This window comes from Cygnus atratus, chromosome 1 (genome assembly GCF_013377495.2).
Source record: "Cygnus atratus isolate AKBS03 ecotype Queensland, Australia chromosome 1, CAtr_DNAZoo_HiC_assembly, whole genome shotgun sequence".
NCBI lineage: Eukaryota > Metazoa > Chordata > Aves > Anseriformes > Anatidae > Cygnus > Cygnus atratus.
In genome coordinates this window covers 37,896,135-37,914,376 of record NC_066362.1, presented here as the reverse complement: position 1 = coordinate 37,914,376, position 18,242 = coordinate 37,896,135, and the positions used below count along the sequence as shown (strand labels likewise).

The following is an 18,242-nucleotide window of genomic DNA, read 5'->3' as shown; positions in this document are numbered from 1 at the left end:
TAAAAGTGGTTCATATGAAAGAAGATCAGGTTTGTTTCTGTACCTTTGTTCAGTGATATGTCCCACTAAACACACAAACCTTACAAGAGAAGGAAATAAATCTTCTATTCCCTACCCCCAGAGTAAAATTCACACGGGATAAACCATGGGAGAAACTAGCAACAAGAATAAAAAAAGCAGAGTGAATCTGGAGAAAGGTAACCGAGTAAAAGAAAACCTCCAGAGAAAGGAATGATTTTGAATCACAAAACCATTAAGATTGGAAGAGACCTCCAAGATCATCTGGTCCAACCATTCCCCTACCACCAATGTCATCCACTGAACCATGTCCCTAAGCACCACGTCCAACCTTTCCTTGAACACCCCCAGGGACGGTGACTCCACCACCTCCCTGGGCAACCCGTCCCAATGCCTAACCACTCTCTGAAAAGAAATGTCTCCTACTTTCCAACCTGAACCTCCCCTGGCGCAACTTGAGGCCATTCCCTCTAGTCCTATCACTAGTTATCTGTGAGAAGAGGCCGACCCGCAGCTTCCCACACCTTCCTTTCAGGTAGTTGTAGAGAGCAATGAGGTCTCCCCTGAGCCTCCTCTTCTCCAGACTAAACAAGCCCAGTTTCCACAGCCGTTCCTCACAGGACTTGTGCTCCAGGCCCTTCCCCAGCTTTAGAATCTATACAGACTTAATTTAATTTAATACAGATTTAATTTAATATACAGATTATATTCTATAATCACATTTAGAATCTATACAAAGGGTCTTCCTGGCGCTTCGTAGTAAAATTACAATTTGACCACTGTGAAAGGCTCATTATTCTGGTGGAATTAAGTGGTGAAAAGGAACAAAGAGTCGTTGGATGCTGCTGGATATTGGCATATTGCTTGATATTAGCTGCCAGAGATTAGCATATCTCAGCAGCATAATGAAGAAACCTGGGTAAAAGATACCTACTAAGATGAAAAAAAAAATAGAGGTAGAAGACGAGAACCATTTTTTTTTCTTTAACGTTTTTGGAATTGCTAACATGGCTTCTAAAAAGAAGATTTAGGAAGAAAAAGCTATGCATAAGAAAGTTCTCACTTCTTAGCAAATTTAAGGCATTTAAAATGGGGCATTCAAGATAAGTATATCTAAATGGTATCAGCATAAAACTGAACAGTACAGGCTTAATGACAGTAGTATTATGAAAATCAGCAATGTGTTTTCAATTATAAACCAATTATGTGAATACATGCATGAACGAGATCTTGGAGGAGTGTGTACACCATCTGCACAGCCAAAAAAAAAAAAAAAAAAAAAAGGAGATTAAAATGAGAACCTGAATAAGTGCTGTCAGTGTGAAATGGGTAAGAGTTGAGAGAAATATGGGTTAAGCATATGCATCTGAAGATTTGAGATAGAGAGAGAATGAATTATATTCTCATTGAACAGGGATACAGTTGGCTTTGAAAGACAGAAGTCAGCTCTTTAAATGTATGTTTCTAACCAATATGTTAAAGACAATTTTTCTCATTATGTAATGAGGTACTGTTGATTTAAGTTAAGCTGTAAGCTTTACATTTTGTTATAGAGATGACATGGAAGCAATAGATAACACACACAAAATGAGGACCAATAAACAGATCAAAAGAAACTCCAGCAGAGAGAGGTTCTTTGCTTTTTTTAACAGTCTTTGTTCTGTTTTTATTATCATATATATGCAAACAAAAGAGAAAAGATATATTATCAGGATGATTGCTATGGGTGAACTTGAAGACAAGAAAAAAATATGAACAAACTGAGATGACATGGCGAAATAAATCCCATATTAACCATATTAAGACTTCTTGTTTGTTTGTTTGTTTTGTTAAAAGACTTGACCAGATAATGTTAGAAGTGTACAACAGTATTATAAGAACAACACTGCCACTGGGTTGTACAATCTCAAATCCACCTGCTCACTCAGGGTTTTAACCCTGCTATTAATCTGTGAAGATGGACTAGAGCAAGATTAAACTTTCTGGATAGCTTCATTAGCCAGATATTGCTAGCCCAAATTCCAAACCAGCCTGTGCAAAATGGAGACCCGCACCTACAACCATCAGATGATTGCTTATATTCTATCTTAATCGTATGTAACTTTATAGATTGATTAGAAATGGGGGTCAGTTGTGTATGTAAATATTTTCAGTACACAAAGTGACAAAAATATGTGTATTTTTAGTGTAATCTCCATGAATAGATGCAATTAGAATTGTGACATGACAAAGGAATGACAAACTCCATCATGTAAAGGCAATTGTTTGATAACTTTAAACTACTGTCTTTAAGTATATGCTAAACTATTGAAGTGTATGCTTTACTTGACATCCTGCCTTTACTGGATTTGTCAGCTAGGTGACTTTCCAGGAATTATGGTATGTTAGAATGACAAGGAGACTACTGTGATGGGAATCCCTCCTATGGTAGCTTCCCACCACTACAGACATTTTCAAATGGGGCTTTCCCTTTTGTAGTTGTCATTTTAATTTTTAGAATGATTATGTTAATGGCACAAATTGTATTGGATATAAAAATGAAATGCTTAGCAAAATTAATAATGGCAATACACTGAAGCAGTGATTACATGCCATCCATAGGCTGCCATTACATGTCAGGACCAGGTATAGGAAAGAGCAGATGACTCCTCCTAGAAGAGCCGTTGCTTAGTGCTGATCAGGAGCCTTTAGCCAAAAGGGTGCTTGAAATACCCTTTCTGCTCTTGTGAATGATAGCCTGTGATAGGTTTGCAGACTATCAGAAGTGGAAGATTTGGTTACACATAATAACACTACGTATGTAACGTTAGAAATAATGCCTGCTGTAGGACTGGTGGCAGTGAACCAAATTGCATGGACTGGCTCTGCAGTAATTTCTCCTGGAATCACAGAGCACTTCTCTGGGCTTCCTTGCCTTTCAGAATATTAAGTTTGTGATGCAAGAGGACATATTTTGTAAAAATTTGCCTTCAGCTGGAGAAACAGATGGTGGGGCCAAATTCCTGTCTACCAGAATGGAAAGGGCATGCTGGTAGGAAATGGCATTACAAAGCATATAGTCAGAGAAATGGAAACAAAACTGCAGTGTCCTAGACATCAGAACAGTCCAGATACCGTCAGTGAAAGGACAAGATTGGCTCAGTGATGTGCATCCCAGAACAGCAGGACAACAGCCCTACTGTAGCTCTTTTCTGTGAATACAGAGAACTAACACAGTAACAGTCCGTACCAGAAGGCAATAGTGCTGTGTTAGTGGCTTAAGGACAATATTAAATCTTTCAGAGCATACAAAAATACCCCTGCGAAGCAGGCTGACCTTGAAAAGACTGCTAGTGAAGGGTAAGGAAGCCTGACTTGTGAGCCTTTTCAGGAAACTTGTTCAAAAAACTATCTAGAGAACCCTCATCATTTCAAAAGTATGTAATACCTAATGCTGGTCTGTGGCAGCCCCATGAACCATTACAGACGAAGACGGTATTTATTGACATAGGACAACTGTTGTGTGGCTGTTCGCTCAACACATTTATTACACAGAATTCTTCACTCCATAGCTTGCAAGAGCCCGATGTCCCTAAATTAGCCCCAGCAGTCTTAGCTTATCGTGTAACAGTGGAGCTAACTATCCCAGTAAAACTGAAGGGCCACCTTAGCCTCCTGTGTCAGGGCCTGATCCTACACTGCAATCCAACTAGTCATCTCAGGAAACTGTAACAACAGTTTAAATGGATAAATGCCCCTGAATAAAGCTGCTCATAGATTTTAAATCTCCTGCCTGCATTTTTCTTTCTTTACCTTAACTTACTGTTTGTGGAGCTAGAGCATTTACCATAGGATAAAGTGCAGCGTCCCTGTAAGATGAGAGACGAACCTGAATATATAGTGGGTTAGGCAAAATAGCAACACACCCAGCACTCTGTACAGGGCTATAATAAACCTAAACTCTTTTTCTGTGTTTGTTTACAGGGTGCAACAACAGATTAACTATATACTTTTTTTTTTTTTGGTGTGTAATTTTCCCAAAGCATTGACCAGATTATTTTGAAATGTCCATGAAACACTCTTTTTAAGCAAACAGGGTTCCAAGCCGGAATTCAGTCTTCACTTACATGTATAGGTTGAAAGAGACAAAGGTGTAGCAGGGCTGCTGCAAATTCCATTCTGCGCCTTCGAGCAATCTTACACCAGCAAGATAAGCAGTTTATTTGACCATTCAGTTCAAAGCCTTTTCCGATCGCAGTGAATTGACAATATCCCTCTGTAATATACAAGTCTGCAATTGGAATTTTTAGTGAAAGGCTCTTTTGTTCTGCCTTTACTATTCTTAAAATTTTGTTCTGTTGAATGTGTTTATTTGTCAATTTATTTCACGCACAGGCTGAGAGTTTAACTAGGGATGAAACAAAAGTTCTGAGTTTTGTGTCATTTCAAAATATAAACTGTTGGGTTTGTCTTTTTTACAGTGAAGAGGATGTCAAGATAGTCAATCCAGAGACTAGGTTTAGTCATAAGATCTGGCTTTGAATTTAGTGGTTTTACCTTAGGTTTTAATTTTCTAATATTTCAGTTTCTTTATATTTGTATTTTAATGCCCTGATAATATCATTTCTCTGTGTATGTCTTGTCATTGTTTAGATTATAATATTTAATACAAAGACTTTATTTCTACTCCCAATATGTTGTTCTTTATGAAACTTACATAAACTATATGTATATTTAGACTTAATTCAGCCCTTATATAACTTCACATATCTCCCACAAAGTTGAAGGTACTACCCAGGTCTGTTTATGCAAAACTGACTTTGATCCACAGCTTTCTTTGTAAATAAGGAATAAGGAACAGAACAACAAGGATCTTCGGTCATTAGTCATGACCAAGGTCATTTGTCATACAGAATTTATTGGAACTATTTCTTTGCTTATGTTACATATTCATGTTGATGAATTGTTTACCTATTCAAGTATTTGTGTTTTCTTGATAAGACTCCTGAGTGGTCAGATTTTTTGCTGGATGAATGATATTGAATCAGAACCTGAGATCCTTAGATTACCAGCCTGATTCATAGCATCACAGAATCATAGAATATCCCGAGTTGGAAGAGACCCATAAGGATCATCAAGTCCAACTCCTGGCACCGCACAGGTCTGCCCAAAAGTTTAGACCATGTGACTAAGTGCACAGTCCAATCGCTTCTTCAATTCAGACAGGCTTGGTGCAGTGACTGCTTCACTGGGGAGCCTGTTCCAGTGTGCGACCACCCTCTCGGTGAAGAACCTCTTCCTGATGTCCAGCCTAAACTTCCCTGCCTCAGCTTCACACCGTTCCCGCGGGTCCTGTCACTGGTGATAACGGAGAATAGGTCCCCTGCCTCTCCGCTCCCCCTCGCAAGGAAGTTGTAGACTGCGATGAGGTCTGATTGTTGTCTCCAATTTTATAGGTCTCTCAGATCAAATAGCTAGGCATAAGTGGAGGCATAAAAAGAGTGACAATAGTTGGATTTTTAAGCGTTGGAAGAGAAATATACACACACTGCTAAGAAAATTCAATTTTATTATCAGTGGGCATCTCAAAGTCAAATTTTCTTCTTCCCTCATTTTTGCTGGCAATTTATCCTTTTGAATGAATATCTGTTCTCCCCCTGATTCATATAGGTATTTTCTATCCTTTCCCAAAGTATCCACTTATATCCATTTATTATCTGTATAGTTGTGCAATTGTTTTGTATTTTATGAACAAACTTTGTTTATTTATGTTGACAGGAAAAAGGTTCAACGAAAGGGGAGGACTATGTAAACAGAGAAAAATAACAGATGTGTGAGAATTCATACACTGCAGTCTATAAAAATGTGAAATTCCTTTCAAACTAGATGTTAAAGTTGAAATGAGTAGGTGGCACGACACAGAAAACCATTGTCATCTATTAGGTCAGCAAGACAGAGTTCTGAAAAGTCCCCGTATCATTTTAGATTTCCTCTGAAAAACTGACATAGTGTGGAAATTATATTTTTGTATTTTCCTAATTTCCTAAGTAGTAAGACTCAGCAGTTATTATGCTCCACTGCCCTGATGGATTTCTATTAGTGGGGCAATATCAGATAAAATAGAAATGTCAGAGCCTAAAATCACAAAAGACTTGAGAGATTGTGTGGCCGCTGATGACATGACGGCACAGTGATATGTAAGAGAAGAAAATAGTCTGATCAATGAACTGTTCGAATGCCTTGTCTTACTACGGCCTAGGCTGCTCCCTAAATACTTTTGAGAAGGTCATCACATCTTCCCCAATGTTAACAGAGAGAAAGGAAAAAATACTTGTGGCCTTCAAGAAAATCTGAGGAGTGGCCTTGCGACCTGCTGGGTATCTCATGATACTTGGTAATCAGACAGAAAGGGAAAAAAAAAAGTCTTTTGAAGATTCTGCAGCAAATGGTTTACTTCACTTTATTTCCTTAGTCTTCATGGTGCTTCCCTTCCAGATTGTTTATTCAGCTTTTAGCAAATATGATAGAAACTATCCAAAATTACAGAGAGATCAGCAATCACCAAATACTTGTGCAATAATTCACTTGAGCTAACATAAATAAGGTAGAAAGAAATGGTAGGATACAAGCAAATGAACTGATTAATATAATGCACCCTGACCCTAGAAAAAGACAGTATGCAAGCATTTAAGCATTGTACGGATTTACCTAATGTGACGGGCAAGAGTTATAGTCATTTCAGGGGTACAGAAGTTCAATTTATTTGAATTTCTCAAGTATTCGGTTGATTACAATGCTGAAAATAGAAATGTAAGCACAGAACTTTGATAAACCTCATGATCTTGAAAATGAGAGGATATTTTTGAGGCTGTTGGCAATACAGAAAATAAGTCACAAGGATATATTTGAAGCAAATGATCACTTCTAGAGGTCAAGTTTTTCACTGTCAGCCTCACTCAGAGGTAGGTGGTTTCTCCTCTACATCCAGAAAATGGCTAAAAATTAGTTGGTAAATACAGTGGTTGACACAGTACAGAAGAAAGTAATATGATAGCTTATTTCAGTTAAGTGGAGGCAAACTGGGCCTTGGAATGTCCTTGGTACATCTTGTGAGTCTTGTTAAGTAAAGAAAATGAAACTGGAAAAAGAAGCCAAGCAGCAGGGTGAATCAGACTGGAAAAGGAGGAGGTTGGTGTGCAGAGGAGATGAGAAGTCAAGCTGGGTAAGAAGAGGATACTGTGCCCAACTTGAGGCTGAGAGCAGATCCCTGAGGTTCCCAAATCTCTGCTGGCATCAAACCTTTTTGAAAGGCATTGGCCCTGTCCCAGATGAACCTGTTGACACTGAGGATAATGGACTCTCATTAACTGTATTGGCAGTAAGCAAATATAACCTTGTGCTTGAACCATATAGGGGATGACATAAATGCCTGTTCTTTATACTGTTTTTTGATATTTGTGTGTGTGGGGGGGTGACTACATAAAAAAATCTCTTTGCTAAGAGTATCATTGCAAAATAGAAAGTCCCTGCATCCTTTTCCTGACCCCTTCATGTGTAGGCCCTGTAACAGACCTGTTAAACGACACTTGAATTTAGGCTGTAAATAAGGGTCATAGCTGAGCCTAGTATTCTGATCTCATTTGCTGCTGAAACTGGAAGGGATTACATGAGATCACAGACTGCAGGCAGAAAACACGGAGTTATGAGTTTAAGGTTGCCAATACCGTCCAGTTGAACAGGATTATGTCTCTGCCTCCACTACGTCATGCAATTTTGTGAAACTAGACTTACCAGATATGGTGTGTCCCTTATGCATACGGCACCTAGACAGCTATGGGGTGGTCAAATTTGTAGAAGCGTCTGGTATTTAAAGCTGCAGCTGAAGTCAGTGATAGTTGTCTTTTAAGCATAAAGAAAGCAATATAAAGCTAACAACCCTCAAAAATCAGTTTGCTGGTGTTTCAAATTGGCTCCTAAGAAAGATGAAAACTTTTGGTCCTATTTTTTTCTGTGCTCCAGTGCCTTATCTGTAAAATAAGGATAACATCAGTCTTCAAACAGGAATATGAATATATATTAATGCTTATGATTTATTCATATTCATTTTTTATGAACATGACAAAACAACGACAACAACAATGGAGATAATTAACAATTTGGTCCCCCCTAACAGGGTTTGGAATATCTTTTTTGTGCTTAAATTAGTGGCTTACTGAAATATACCAGTGTCATGCAAATGAAATTGTTTTCAAAGTTCACCCTGAATACAAAATAGGAGAATTACACTTATTTTTAAAATAAGTCAGTTGCAAATATGTACAAAGTTGGTCAGTAGAAGAGGTCTCTGTATAGAAGATCTTTAGTTGGAGGGACAGCGGAATTAATGCTAACGTTGCTTGAAAGTGTAAGTGAAGAAAATGTTTCTTGTTTGACTCCTACTGAGTTCAGCAAGACACGACTTCATGACTGTCACTCTTCCTAAATGAAAAAGATCATATTGTATTAATGAAATGCTTGATTCCGTCACTACTCTCCTCTTTTAAAAGGGAACAACCTTTTGGTTTTAAAAGGGAACAACTGAGATGCGTTGACTGATCTCTGACGTGAAAGCAGGCAACCCTCTGAAAAATGAATATGAAACAAAATATTAAATAGTTGCTCATTAAGTGGCACTACTCATTGTTTACTCTGACCAAAATAAGGGTTCTGGGTACAAAAAACAAAATTGAGTTCATATAATATATGTCATAATACAGATACAAAGTATGAAAGTAACTGTTAGAGCAGCAGTCTTTATTCTGTCATTCCTTAATTTTTAAATGCTAGGTTTTGTTGTTGTTTTGTTTTGTTTTGTTTTTCCACTCTACTAATGTTTTTTCAATTCTATGTGTACATCAAGATATCAGGAAGAGGATCACTATATAAACTGAGATCAATACACTACGATTGTCCTCAGAGACCTCAATCCCATATAGAGTAAGAGATACTACATAAACCTTTATGAACTCATAGATAGAAGATAATTCAAAGGGAGAAACTAAACTACTGTATTCAAAACTACTCCTTTGTACTTCTAACTATATTAAAATAAGAATTATCGATGAGATTTGCAAAACAGGATAGAGAATATAATTAGAACTCTTCCATTAGAATTAGTTAAATTCCAAGTTGGTCACAGTATTTTAGCCACAGATTCTGTCATTAAAGAAAAAGAAAAAAAAAAAGACTTAATGGAGATATATCCATTTTCATAACACTTTCCTTTGGACATTTCTTATGGTCATTTCTGACCAGAGAAAGAAAGAAAGGGAGCAAGAGATGCGTACGTCTTTAAACAAGAGTAAGCAGCAATATGATCATATTTTAACCAGATAAAATGCTCTAAAGCACAGGGGAAGTTCATGAAATCACTGTTGGCCTAGCAACTCGCTACAATTTTGTTTCAGAATAGGACAGAAGGAATTAATGATGACCAAAATTCTGATCCCAAACCATTAAAAGAAAACATAATAGAAATTACATATGTGTATGTCCATTGATCAACTTTGATTTTATGTAAAGCAGTGTAAACTCCAGAGTAATTAGTGAATAAACATTTCTAGAACAGTAAAATTCCCATCTGGGAAAGCTCCCAAGCCTATCTCCTCTCCTACAAAGTAGTACACATGTAATCTTAATAATAGGCTTAAAGTGATTGAAGTCAAGGGAACTTTTGCATAGATGTAAAGTTGTTGGAATATATGGCTGTGTGATTCTCTGTTTGCAGCTGGGTATGGCTGGACAACAGATAGAGAGATAAAGATTATATATATATATTTTTTTGCAATTCTACATCTAAACAAAAGTACCAGAAATGCAGAGATTAATTAGGACAACACTGGCTGGAGAGGAAGAAATAAATTTAGGTCGTTTTACAAGTAATAATGTCCTAGATATAAACTTACACAGGGAATAATTAATTCAATATATTTTGTCTTCTTTTCTCACACGCAGGGAAAAGAAATGATAATTTGTTTTAAGACAAAGAAATTAGCCTTTTAAGATGATCTAGTATAGGGACCACCCTACTGAACCTTCAGTAGGAGGTTTCAGAGCACACCTTTCTGAATACACTTAGACTAGAAGGACCAAATTTAGAAGTCCAATCTCATGAAATATGCACCTAAGGAAAGTAAGTCAGAAGTCTAAGTTTATGTTAATGTAGCTTACACCATAGGATCAGAAGAAGGTGCAAGTTCTGCCAACTTAGACTCTCCTTTAAGTTTGGTCCATTAATTGAAACGAGATGAAATACAAGAACTTCCTCCAGTTCCCATAAGAACTGTTCCATTCCTATAAAACGTCTATTTGCCACTGTGAAGCTAAGATCTCTACCATGAGCCTGTAAGTCAGCAGCCACATTAGGCTTACATGGAATTGTGACAGCCACTTTGAAATAAAAGCAAACATTGGAGCATAATAGTTCTACGAATATTAGGACAAAATGAAATAAAATGTGTTCAAAGAAAGTGGGTACAGAAGTGGCAATATTTGAATGATCAAGTCAGGTTATCCATATTCATGGCAATCTAGAAGCAACTTTTACAATATATAGTGCAATTTAGAGTATTAGCCCACAACAAGATCATTGTAAGGGACAAATAATTCTTTGAATAGTCCAATCTTTTATCACAGAGTTCTTCATGGAACTAGACTTGCATAGGAGCACTCATGGTAAAGCCTCAAAAAAGTTACTGAGTATGTAATGAAAAGGGCAGATTGAGGATTCATAATCATCCATTAAAACTGTACAGAATGAAAAATAATTAAAACTACACAAAAAACAATGGACTACAGAAGTGCTTTTGGTATGCAGTACATCAAGCCTTGCAATGTATGCAACATTCAGCCTTGCTATCTGTTGTGGAAATTTAAACAGATGTCTTGGTATGAGGGCATCTTTTAAGTTAACTCAATTTAGTGATCTCCTTACTACAGGCTCTCTGGGGAATTAATGGTGGTTTTCTTTCTTTTTCTTTCTTTCTTTCTTTCTTTCTTTCTTTCTTTCTTTCTTTCTTTCATGTGTATTTTCAGGCTTTCTGTGTGGGAGACTGCCAAAAGATATTACTAATACAAATGAGATGAAGATGCTCTTTCTTAAATCCTTGAAAACCTCATTCCCAATGCAGAATTTTGTATTATATTTACACAGTCATATATTAATAAAATAAAAATGAAAATGCTTGACCCACAAGATTTGTTTCCTTCTGAGGCTGGGACAGAAAACTGCTTTACTCTGGGTCTCGCTCAGATTTCGGCTTGATGCCTGAGAACCATGCTTAAGGCTGCTATAATGTATGTTTTTTAGAAACATACATTCCAAGGACACACCAAGAATGCAAAGTTGTCCCTTCTCCTGCACATCTTCCCTAAGCATGGATTTGATTCTACAGGAAACACTGCTGAATGGTTACCCTTAGGGAAGGATAGCAAAATGGTTATTCTTACATAACTTAGTTTAATTACAAAGCATTCTGAAGTGAGAAATCACTTAAAAGTCTCTGTAAGTAATATTAGAAGAAGCTTAATCATATAAAAATTCAATGAACAAAGGGAAAATAAAAACTTGTCTGGCCTTTCTTGCAGCATGTCAAAGCTTTCTAAGTTGTCTAGTCATTTCATAAAACAAGAACTAGGAAAAAAGAAATAAAGTTCTCTGGTGTTAGCAACAATTTTTATTTTCACTTTGATTTTTGATTTTCTGATGAGGTTATACATGATCTCTAATAAAGTATCCTCGAAGCCAGAGGACTGAAAGATTCTTTTTTGCAGATTGTGTCTTGTTAAAGCTGCTCTTTAGCCAGCCTCCATATCCATCTTGGGAGTAGCTTTTCTCCCTGGACTTGCAAATATTTGTGAAGAAAAGTTATTGTTTCTAGTGCTCATTTGTGCAGACTATTGAGTTTTTCAGCCACAAATAGTATTAAGAAAACCTTAGTAAGCTTTCTGTCATGAGAGGTTGCCAAGGAAGACTTTGAAGGAACTATTCAATAGTTACCACTACACAGAATAAGCAATAGTGTAGGACCAGCAAGAGTTTCTATATTTGTAATAGCAGTGTCTTTCTCTAATTTTTATTTAATTGGCTTGACAAACTCTAATCTAAGGTTGTTAAAATCAGTATTATTATGCCCATATTGTTAGTGAGGAAGAAGAGTTATAGGATTTCACGTCCAGCCTATCTCTAAGGAATGAGCCATTACCAGAACTGAGGGGAGAGTCAAGAGACAAGAGCCTTTCTCTTCTGAGCACAGCTCACAGCTCCGAAAGAAGCTCTCTGCTGACCTGTGGTATCACATACCTACCTACATCTTGCTAGCAGTTCACTTGAAATATTCCATCTAAAGTGTGGATGCATGATCAGTGCTGGCTGAGCCACGGTGGGTCTTTCCCAAGAAGCACATTCTCATCCTTCTCTGGCCATCTAGCCCTTCGGCTCCCTCAGCCAAGGCCAATGCTTATATGGCCAGGTAAAAATGAAGAGATCTTTCTGGACTCTGTGTGTGTGTGTTTGCTGGGATACCTTCCAGATGAACCAGTTCCCTGATCCAGCTGTCCACATGGCTGCTTGAGTGCCTGCACTGGAAAATGGGAGGCAGCAGGGCTGTGTGCAGGAATGACTCTCTCAGGGACGACTTTCTCAGGGACAGCTCGGTTTTAGGTTGGTTTAAGATGGACATGAAACAATACCCTTATCTCTGAGAACCGGAGCTTCACAGAACCATATGGTTTAATAAACAGCAATCTAACCAGTACACAACAAGTACAGATTAATCCAAGAAAAGACTTGCCAGCTGCTTTCAAGGAGGTTGAGCAAGTTGCATGCTTGTTTACTGCATCACTAAACATTCATTCTTAAACAGCTGATTGGCATTTTTTTGTATCTAGAAAGATACCTTTTCATTTCCCCCCCCAAAATAAAATTTTAGTTCAAAACACCACAATGCGTACTTGTCACTTATAGGAGATTGCAGCGTGTATTGTTTATTTGTTTGTCTGTGCAGAGACCCATTTTGCATAAATCACTGCAGAGAAATAGAGGATCTTTTTATTACACAACTAAGTTTTCCAAAAACGTCTTATTTTCTTGTTCAGGAAATGGTACCATTGTTTACTTGAAACAGATATGTTGATTAAGTGGCCTGGAGGAATTTTGTTTAAAGATACAGACTAGCTATCATTGTGAGTAGCAGTGTTGCATTGTTCATGACGACAGCAATTAGGAGGATATTTTGATCTGAAGATAATTAGCAAAAATGGCAAAAAGCTATTCCAAAAATTGACAACTTTTCCAAATGTTGAAAGCTGAAATTGGTTCAGCTGGTGGGACAAATTTCAGATTTCTCAAAAATGTTGCTTAATATCAACAAGAAATTGACTATGAAGAATCTGTAATTTCCATGGTATTAACTGAAATGCATGTCATATGCCAATTAGGAGACCTGACAGAGTGCTATGTCATCATCTTATATCCCTCACATTTGGTTATCCTGTAGTCACGTTAGCGGGATGTTGATGACCAGAAAGTCTACTCTCAGTCCCTTTCCCCATGAAATGCCCCACTGAATCCTCCCCGTTGCTTTTTCCCAACAAAAGTATCCATAACATTTCTACCTTCTGTCCCATCTCCTCCGCCTCCAGTCTTCCCACCTCCTCAAAACCTCTATGGACATTCCTCCCCTTCCTTTTGCCCACTTAGTTCCCTGAAATCCGTCATTCCCCAACCCACTGGACTTCCCACCAAACCCTCCTGGCTCTCCATGTTGTTAGTCTTGTGCTCCTACTTACCCAGGGACCCATTATGCTCCAGTTGCAAAATTAAATTCTGCTGTTCCAGAAATAATCTATTTTCAAATTAGATCTAATTTTGTGTGTATTACTGAAAGGGCAAGTATAAGCCAATTTAAGAAGAGAAAGACAAAACATTTTACAATTGTGTTACAATACCCAGCACACAACACCCAAGACATTTGTCTTGAATGGGGTCACATTCCCATGCTTTCCACATCTAAATAAACAAATGCTTTCACCCACCGTGGAGCAGAACTGACCTGTTCCACCATAGCACATGCCGATGTATCATCAGACAGTAGCTCAAAATCTGCTGTATGCAGATTTTGCTGTTTGCAAGATAGGATGGGTGAGAGGCTTGTCAAGCAGCTAGTTGTGGTTCCAGATTCTCCAGCTAATTCAGTGCTTGTCTGGACAGCTCTAAACTATACCAGCTGCTAATAGTCCCCCTTGGGATCGTTTTCTAATTGCAGATTACCAGACACAGCAGGGTATCCCTTTCTTCTCTGGGGGTAATCCTTGTGCTGGGATGGAGGGAAGGAGATTTATGAACCAAATATGCAAGCCTCCGCTGAGAACTGCTTGAATGGTAGACACAACAAATAAGCTGGTGACTGCTTGAACAACTCAATGTGCTTTTGTGCTCTTTCATGCAGGGGATCCAACTTTCACCATGCTAAGAAGCAGCCTGTTAATTCAGCACTGTGGGTGTTACACACCAGGATGGCTTCACTGCAGTTTATTCCAGTGATTGGTATCTGGGTTTACGCTAATTCAGGACTGTGAAGTTGTATCAAGTTCATGTTTCTGTGTTGTCACTTGTACTGAACTTTCTTATCTGGTCCATCTCACTTAAGGAAAACTATCTCAAGTTTTTTTCCCACACCACAAATCTGATCGTCAGGTCCTGGGCGTTAAATAGATGCAAAGAACCTGAAGCTCCAGTCTGTAAGTCTTGGACATTATTTCAAATGAGAAAGTTTTAAAAGCAGTGGCAATCCTTAAAAAAATTAATTCTTGCTAGTGACCTCTTTTTATTTCTCACCAAGAATATTTTGCATATTATAATGTGGGACACTTTTTTCTTACTAATCTTTGGAAAGTGCAGAAATCCTGCAGACTGATGACGAAACACAGAGTAAGATTTCAAAACCCAAGATCAGCTGTGTGACTTGGCTCTTCAAGGTCACAAAACCTTCCAGAAAATCTTTTTACTGTTGAGACGCACCTCAACTGTATGTCTGTAAAGTATCAATCTTACAGTGCTACCTAACTCTTGTGTGAAGAATTTTTCACACCTGTTGCTTGTGACAGGATTTTCTTAACCTGTCACTAGGTGGCAACACAGCTACTCGCATCATTGCACTACTTCGACCTACTCCTACCTGTGGAACTCTGCTGAGATCCACAGGTAAGAATTTCACATCAAAAATGTGTTTTCTTCCTACAAAACCCGTGCTCCGGTACTAGCTTTAATAGTCACTCGTCGAATAGGTTTGAACGGACGATTCTGAATGTCATTGCGAGGAGAGCAGCTGATGCTGTTTACAGCAATACGGCTTTGTTTGTCTCCCTTCGTTAGAGGGGTCATTGTGCACTGGAGAGCTGAGAGTGATACTGCAATCAGTTTCAGCCCTAACACATACAGTCCCTCATTTTGAACCACTGATGCCAGTGGGAGATTTATTACAATTTTGTACAGGATTTGGTCTTTAGTACTGACTTTTAACAACAGCTGTGTATACCAGAATATTATTTGCCCAGGTTGGATTAAACTGACCTTCTGAAAAGTGGCTCAAGAGCAACAGGTATCCTCAAGCTTTGTACTTTCAGGTACAATGCAGGCTGAAAACAATCAAACAAAAAATGGATTCAGTAACATATAACTCATATAATGCCAAAAAAAAAGCTGACTTGTCTTAACTTGCAAGCAATCTTGGAAACAGTCTATCATTTCAAAGTGTTTTTGAGATTCCTAAAAACTGTAATGATCTCATGTAACCATGACTCTGTTAGCTACGGTAAAGGGTGGTGTAATTTCAAGAGGCGATAACGCTGTGACTACCTAGTATCAAAGGTGTTTTTCCTCATTTCACTGAGATTAATTTTTACAGCCCCCTGTCATTTCACAATGCTGCCAACACCCTACTCTTCTTAGAGTCATAGTTCTCTGCTTTCATGTGATTACGATGGGACCGTTTCCAAGCATGTATATATATATAAATGGTGTCACCAGATTGTCTTTCAAGGAACCTATAAATATATATAAAAATTCAAGTCTCACAAACTGAAATGTGAAGCTCACGTACTTGACTTCTCCCTCCTGACATTCACTGTGTAACCCCACAGCTTCTCTCCCATTGCATGTAGCAAATGCAAGTAACTGTGACCAACTGTTTTCTTTAAATGAAGAAGGTAAATGACATCCATATTTAGGTCTTACAAGAAATTTCTTTGACAACAGGTGAGAAGGTCTTGTCAAGTTATGGGAGTTAGAATTTGGTGGAGTTGAAATATGGGAGAAGGGCTATGGGGCTGTCACCTCCCCCCTAATGCTATGCTAGAAGGAACAGTATTCAACAGAAGTACATTGGGATACTACAGATTGTGCTAAAATATACTTTTTTTTTTTTCCCTAAAGCTTCTGGGTTAAAAAAATATAAATAAATAAAATTTAAAAAGTGGTAACTTCATTTACTGATAACTTTTTTTTTAATTATTATTTTTTATTATTAGAGTCTTCTAACCAGGATTCAGGACTTATTTTGGATTAGCTCACACATTCATTTGCTTCAGTATCCTTTTTTTTTTCTAACATTGACCAGGATGAGAAACTTCAGAAGGCGACAGAGGAAATCCTTCTGCAGATTGTGATGAAAACTGCCATTTTACTTTTTCAGGAAAATTCTCCAGAATTTACAGACATTTGTATTCCAACATCATATTTTACAAGAAATGTTGATGCTCTCCTGTCTCTTGCTGCTGGAGCCCAGCCTCACCTTTTTTTCTTTATTTTTTCCTCTGAGCCTTTTTCAATCCTAAAGAAGACAACAAAAGGTGATGAAAAAGCCTTTGTGTTGAATCCCAAGAATAGGATATCCCCAAGGCAATGTGGTTAGCGCAAAACCAAGGAAAGCATTTAATTCTGTAGATAGAATCCAGCCCTTTCAACAAGTGAATCCTATTAAAAACTCGTCTAAAAAAAAAAAAAAAAAAAAAAAAAGCTAAACGGGGATATTGCTAGATTTGGACACCAAATCCTCTCAGGAGCCCCGTGCACGCAGCAGGGTATGTCCCGGGGCATGGCAGCCCTCACCCCCCGGTACCACACGGGCTCCGTTTCCTCAGGGCTCCCCCACCTCAGGTTCAGGCCCCTTCTCTCCCCTCGACCTCCACTGAGAGACACAAGGAGGAAGAGGAGGAAGGTGGCAGTCCCACACCGAGGAGCCCGGTGAGGGCCCCGCTGCCAGCAGCCGCCCGGCGCTCAGGTGCGAGCTGTTGGCGGGGCGGGCGGAGGGGAGGGAGATGGCGGGGAGGGGTCCCCCCGCTTCGCCTCCTCCCTCCGTGCCCCTGGGCGGGCCGGGGGGAGCTGAGTGGAGGAAGCCGGCGTCAGTCAGGGGCAGGGCGAGGCCGGGCGGCGGGGGATGGCGGCCCCCGCCCGGCGCCGGGGCTCCAGTCGTGGAGAGCGGCGGCACCATGCGGGCGGCCGCCGGGGTAGGAACGGGGCGGGGAAGGCACCTGTTGCCCGCCGGGGGCTGGCGGGCTGAGGGCGGGATGCTGCCCCTCAGGGCTTCGCTGAGAGAGGGGTCGGGGGTCTCTGGTTCCTCTGCTTTTTCCTAGGAGGTGGCGGGCGTCCTCTGCCTGGTGGCCCTGGCTGCAGCGCTGGATTTCGGGTACCACCACACCGAGGAGCTGGAGGCGTACCTGAGGGAGGTTCACGCCGCCCACCCGTCCCTCACCCACCTGCACAGCATCGGGCGCTCGGTGGAAGGTAGGTGCGGCCAGGAGCGGCTCTTTTGGGGTCGTGCCGGACCGCTGCCCGTAAAGCTGTCCTCCGAAGCCCCTAGGAGGGTCCCCGTACCTTCGTGCCGTGGCCTTGGGTGGCGGCGGGGCTGCTAAGTGCCGGGTGCCTCTGCTTCAGCCTCTCCTGAGTTTCCTCTTCCTCTTGCTTGGACGTGAGTAACAAACCCTGATGGCACCTACGGTGCTGCGTATAGGGTAGGAGCTCTCCCGGCACCTACTTCTCTTCAAGACCGAAACCTCGACGGAGTGGCAATTTCAGAAACAGGGATGTTGCTGAGCTTGAGATGTAGCTGCGAGGTACCCGCTCGAGGTGGGGCTGTGGTAGCAGCGCGGGGTCTCTAACTTGTCTCTAACTACATTTAAAGGATCGTCTCTTCTGGCTTTGTCTATTT

General features: G+C 39.7%; 1 protein-coding gene across 3 annotated transcripts in view; it reads left to right on the top strand.

Annotated features, from left to right (window-relative positions):
• The first annotated feature begins 17,454 nt into the window (after positions 1-17,454).
• The window catches only part of CPM (carboxypeptidase M), a 43,352-nt gene continuing 42,564 nt past the window's right edge, over positions 17,455-18,242 (top strand). For 2 of the 3 annotated variants that reach the window (XR_007707721.1, XM_050708217.1), the window contains exons 1-2: positions 17,480-17,541; positions 17,668-17,822. Coding sequence is in view for 2 of the 3 variants with exons in the window: in XM_050708217.1 (XP_050564174.1) it covers positions 17,524-17,541; positions 17,668-17,822 (173 nt within the window). In the remaining variant the exon portion in view is untranslated. Of the gene's footprint in view, positions 17,542-17,667; positions 17,823-18,242 lie in introns of all 3 variants that reach the window. The other variant, XM_050708216.1, reaches the window with a different exon arrangement.